This window comes from Nicotiana sylvestris, chromosome 7, assembly GCF_000393655.2.
Source record: "Nicotiana sylvestris chromosome 7, ASM39365v2, whole genome shotgun sequence".
NCBI lineage: Eukaryota > Viridiplantae > Streptophyta > Magnoliopsida > Solanales > Solanaceae > Nicotiana > Nicotiana sylvestris.
The window spans coordinates 102,398,964-102,404,921 of record NC_091063.1 but is presented as its reverse complement, the minus strand read 5'-3'; the positions used below and the strand labels follow the sequence as shown (position 1 = coordinate 102,404,921).

The window sequence follows — 5,958 nt, the reverse complement described above, 5'->3', positions numbered from 1 at the left end:
TGTCAAAGGTGCTTTTCTTCTTCATGGGAATACTTTTGCCCTTCTTTGCATTTCTCTTACCATGAGTCACCATATTAACACTTTCAGGTATCTCATGTTGCAACCTCTCTTCTTCTTGAAAACACATGGTCAAAAGTTCATTGATTGACCATTTATCCTTATGCTTGTTGTAAGAAATCTTGAACGGACCATATTTCGCAGGAAGGGAGTTGAGAATGAAATGCACAAGAAATGGTTCAAACATATCCACCTCAAGGGACTTGAGTTTAGCAGCAATATCTCTCATCTCCATAATGTGCTCACGCACTGTACAACTTCTGTCGAAAGTCATACTTGAGAGCCTCTTCATAAGGGTGCTGGCCAATGCCTTGTCAGAGCTTACGAATTGTTCATCAATTGCCTTCATGTAAGCTTTGACCTTATCGCTATTAGGGATAGAACCCCTAATGCTTTGGCTTATGTAAGCTTTTATGAGAATTAAACTTAAACGATTAGATCGCTCCCACCGCTCATAATTAGCCTTAGCAGCTGGCGTACTTGATTCCGTGAGAATAGATGGTTCATCCACACGGAGTGCCAGGTCTAGGTCCGAGCACCCTAAAGTGAGAAGGACTTTCTCCTTCCATTCAGCATAGTTGTCACCAGAAAGCATTGGAATTCGAGCATTCTCATTAAAAAAGCAGTAGGAAAAGCGGTAAAGACTTCAAAAAAAGGATAAACATACATAAGCTATGAAGTACAATCCATCAAAGGTGAATCGCGTAAAATACCGATTCATAGTAAATTCTAGACCTTCCTATGGGCAGAGGTTGCAACCCATGCATAGAATTTACTAACTTTATTAGACTAGTAAACCAAAATACATAAAAATTTATCCGTACATGTGGGCATAAGATAATTTAACTTAAAAGTTTACTATCTCTTTCCAATTAATCTCACCAAAATGGTTACCTCCCTGTAGGGTCGGGTTACCATTTTAATAAGATAACTGGACTAAATAGATGTCATTATAACCTTTAATCGCTAACGTTATGTGATTAATAAACTCAATTTCTTTTATATTAAGTATTCAAGATGCTGTGATCACTCCTAAATACATCACATAAAAGAAAACTCAAAATGACATCTTAGAATAATTAACTTTAATTATCAACTTAAGCAAAATATTGATTTGACTTCAAAATGATTACATTGGATATAAGTATAACGCTATATTACCCAAATGAAGGTAATCTTATAATCAATCAAAATACTATGAGAACCACACAAAATATCAAAATTATGATACAATACTCCAAAAGAACTTGTTTTATAATATTCTGTCTGATGTGTTCTACGGAAAAAGCATATATAAAACAATTTACTAAGCAATTGGTGGCCAAGCGTCAGAGAAATCGAAGAGTTTCTGTCCTTAGATTTCAAAAGTAAGGCAAATTGAACTCATGCTTGGTTTTATTAGAGCAACTAGTAATTCATATAGAGATGTAATCTGGATTAAAATTACTAGAATCATAACTTCATATCTTCAGCAAATAATATGCATGGAAAAGGCACAGTGAGCATAGGTTTCCACATTCATGTGCATCTATATCTCAAATAAAATACATTATTGAATTACTCTTCTCTGACAAAGACTAAAACGCCGACTAGACATATTATGCAAAACGTTTTTGCTGGAATTTTTCTACATATACTCGAAAGTTAATTCTGTTAGTATCAGATTGTATCTTAATTGCAGTCAGCATTACTAGTAAAGAAAGGTTAGAAGGGACACGAATATCCTTTGGGGAAAAAATTATTTCAATGTATAGTAAAACAAATTCTATATAATTACGTTTGGCCTTTAACTGCCAAAAACAGCAAGCAAACATTACATCTAACCCCATTAAATTATCATGTTAATACCAGTTATGAAAACAAATCATACAAATTGGTAAAACGGAAATAGAATGGGTTCTCAACCAGAATATAATACTGAACAATATAGCTAAAGGTCGGCTCTGATACCACATGTTGAATTCGAATATACATACAGAGCCATCACAGCGGAAATTAATCGAGGAACGTACTTTCAGCCATAATTGCTCAAGAGTTGTAGAGTCGCCTTGAAAAGCTGCGGCAAAAAAAAAACCTAGGAGCCTTCTACCCTGTACCTATCGTAGGATGTCAGACTGATGGAGTCACATACGTATTTATAGGTAAGCTATGAACTCTTAGGCAAATACTTTAGCTCTAGGGACTTCTCCATAAATTATAATTACCCTTGAAACTTTTAATATATGATAATTTCTTTCCATAAAAGAAACTACCATATATGCATAACTACATAATATATCTGATATATTATTTTCTTTGAATGAAAAGATAAATAATTACCACACTAAATTATCTTGCAACTCTCTTTTTCACTACCCCAAATATTTCATTTTCATTCCTATACGCCAAAGAAAAAGACCCAGACCCTCCTCTATATAGGTAATCAATCCCCTTCTCCACTCCCTTTCCATTTCTCCCTCACTCTAAAAGCTCCACTCCCAAACGCTCCTCCTCCCTCCTCCCTCTGCACCACCACAACCACCGCCGGAGAAACATGTCAGAGAAAAAGTGCAGCCACCACAAAGGCAAGAAGAAGAAGATCGTCCGGCGAATTTGCGCCGCTATTCTCATCTTCCTCTTCTTAGTTCTCCTTACTATCCTCATCGTTTGGGCCGTTCTTCAACCCAAAAAACCCCGTTTCATCCTCCAAGACACCACCATCTTCACCTTCAACGTTTCCGCCCCTAACATCTTCTCCACCTCAATTCAAGCCACCGTTTACGCCCGTAATCCCAATAGCAACATAGGCATATATTACGACAAGATGGATATTTACGCCACCTACCACAACCAGCAAATTACGTATTACACCCAAATTCCTCCTGTATACCAAGGCCACAAAGACGTCAATATCTGGTCGCCGTTTGTTTTCGGCAATAACGTCCCGATTGCTCCCTATAACGGCCCTGGACTCACCGAAGACCAACAAAACGGCGGCGTTTGGCTCGACTTTAAAATTGACGGCCGTGTGAAATGGAAAGTAGGGTCTGTTACCACCGGTCACTACCATCTTCACGTCACGTGTTCGGCGTATGTTCCACTCGGTGACCACCCTGCTAACGGCGGAATCGTCGTCGGAAGTAACGCCGTTAAGTACCAGCTCTCCCGGAGCTGTGATGTCAGTGTTTGAAGGTCGTTTTTACTACCGTTAAGTATTTAATTCCCTTCTTAAACCTATTTTTACTTTTCCACCTTATTTCTGCTTCAGCCTCTCTTTTTTTAAATTTTAATTTTAGTCTTTTGTCCTACATAGTTGATGAATTGTACATTTTGCTAAAAATAAATTTGGGAAGGAAATATTGAGGATGGGACAGATACCAAAAATTCACAATAATGTAAGAAGTTGTATTCATTCGAATTATGTGTAATTTACAATATATTATATTGTTTCTTCTCATTAGAAAAAAGTGATACAATTATTGTTGTACAAGTCGTCAGTGTCTTCAATTTCTAAGCATTAAATATTTTTAAATTGATCGCGCTTACTTGATGTTTACTCTCCTATACTTTTTAAATTTTTTAGTGCTAATTGTAAGTTAAAAAATATTTTAGACCATAAAAAATGGCTTTAATATTGCCAAAGATTGAGGGTTTGGTCCATGGGAACATATGAGCTGTATATTCGTTTAGTCTATGAGTAAAGAAGGCCATGACCATGTGATCTACAAGTTCTTGTATTGGTTGGATTAAGATAGTCTGCCAAACCATGACTTGTTATTTTCCTCATTTCTCTGGTTTCTAAAAATTAACTTTTAATGCATATAACTTAAATTCAAAATAAAAATATCACCTAAAGAAATTCTTGGAAGTAACTTTAATTAAAAAGTAAAGAACCTCATGTTTTTGGTGCTTTTTTCCGAAAGTGCGTAACAAGGTAAGGCATTTCGATTAGTTGCAAGGATTAATTATTATGCAAGTGTTTGTTAGGTAAAGTGTTTTAGTGGGAAATTATCACCCATATTGGGCTGAGCCGCCGGCTGAGGTAAATAAAAGAAAATGGCCAAATTTGTAATATAACAAAGAGATAAGGTTTGAAGAAAAAAAGGCAGCCCGGTACACTAAGTTTTCGCTATGCATAGGATTCGAGAAAGGACCAGACCACAAAGGTTTATTGTACATAACTTTAACCTGTACCTATGCAAGAGATTGTTTTCACGGCTGGAACCCGTGAACTCCTGGTCACATATAACCTCCTTTTCACCCTAAAATAAAAAAGAGCGTGTACTGGCAAAAGTTATTTACTCCTAAAACATTATGGGCGCATAGAGAAAGGTCTAATAAAACAATTCATACTTTGGTTAAATGTTTGCTTACCATCACTATTTGATTGTCAGTATAATATTTGCATAATCTGATATACTTAATTTCTGGTTACCATTTTATTTTTCGTAGTATTACACATATAACTTGTGAAAAATATATGTATTAATTAATGCAACATAGAAATACGAAAAAAAGTACTCCTATTAGTAATACCCGACCATACTAAAAGAAACACTAAAGTAGTAAATGTGGATATACAGTACTTCCAAATTAACTACCGTCTTTTAAAAACAAGTGTCTTTCTACTTCTTTTCTCTAAATTGATAAAGCTTTTCTTTTTCTAAAAAAAGATGTTTTCGGAAAACACCTTTTCATCAGCTGATATACAGTTAATGAGGTAAAACAGTATTCCCAATAATTAAAGTATTATTAAAATTAATACCGACAAACACGTCTTTTCCCGTTGTTTATAAGAGATATACTCTAGACTCATCATACTTTCATTAGACATAATGAAAGTTTGATACTATTGAACTGTAAAGAATATCTATAGGAGTCGTTTTTCGATATATGTCGTATACCTTATTTTGAATAGGAATCATTTTTAATAAAAACTTTGCTCAATGCTTCTTGTAGGCAACACAAGGTTTTTCATGACAATCTTTCTCTACTTATATATATGTCATATTTAGAGACGAAGCTATAATTTTAGAGACAAAGCTATCATTTTGAATTTATGAGATCTAAACTCTAAAAAAAAAAAGTAATTTATTGGATCTTGAATAAATTATTTATCTATATTATGTAATTTTTTAATACTTATATAAGAATTAGGCTAAAGCTATTAAATTATGCGAAACTGTAGTTCTGCCCTTAATCGTACCATATGTTTCAACAATTGTACCGGATAGCAGTGATCAAATTGTATGGTGTTATTGCAAAGTATTGGACAAAGAAAAAAAAAACTAAGAGTAGAAATAAGAAATTGGGAAGAAACATTATATAATTAATAATTGTGTATCATACGCAAATGGCAGACAGCTCATAAAAGCAATACTCTCAAACAAAAGAATTGAAGATTAAGTGTGATTAAGAGTCATTTGCTTGGCTAAAGATGCTTCAAATAAATAAATAAATAAATAAATAAAAAATGATCGTCGGTGCATAAGAGAGTGGCTGCAGAAGACAAAATAGAAATCTGTTTTACGTGTAAGAAGAAGATATCATCAAAGTAGAAATGGGTGGATGACCTAATAATGTGAGCTTTCTCTCTCACACATACACACAGTACTTTGTATTTTGTTGAACATGACACCGATATTATATTCCTCTTATGGCTGCCCAAATTTGGCTTTTGTGGTATACTTTACCTTAGTCCAGGAAATAGAAAAATAATAAACATAAAATTGCTCACCATCAATTTATTTGTCGATTTATTCAGATCTCTTGCAAATTATGATTTCAAAACCACTAGTTCTAATTTCAGGTGCATGAAGTGTTTTTTTTCTTCCTAAAAACAGGCATTTTATTTATTGAAAGCGGAAATAAAGGAATACAAGGAGGGGGCTGAACGTATAGTTACAGTCCCCTGCGAGTCTG

General features: G+C 34.5%; 1 protein-coding gene across 1 annotated transcript; it reads left to right on the top strand.

Moving 5' to 3' along the window:
• The first annotated feature begins 2,482 nt into the window (after positions 1 to 2,482).
• On the top strand, positions 2,483 to 3,526 carry LOC104219064 (NDR1/HIN1-like protein 1). The gene has a single exon (XM_009769703.2). It carries the CDS (start codon positions 2,591 to 2,593, stop codon positions 3,224 to 3,226), a length of 636 nt encoding a protein of 211 aa, XP_009768005.1. The 5' UTR covers positions 2,483 to 2,590; the 3' UTR covers positions 3,227 to 3,526.
• The last annotated feature ends 2,432 nt before the right edge of the window (positions 3,527 to 5,958 follow it).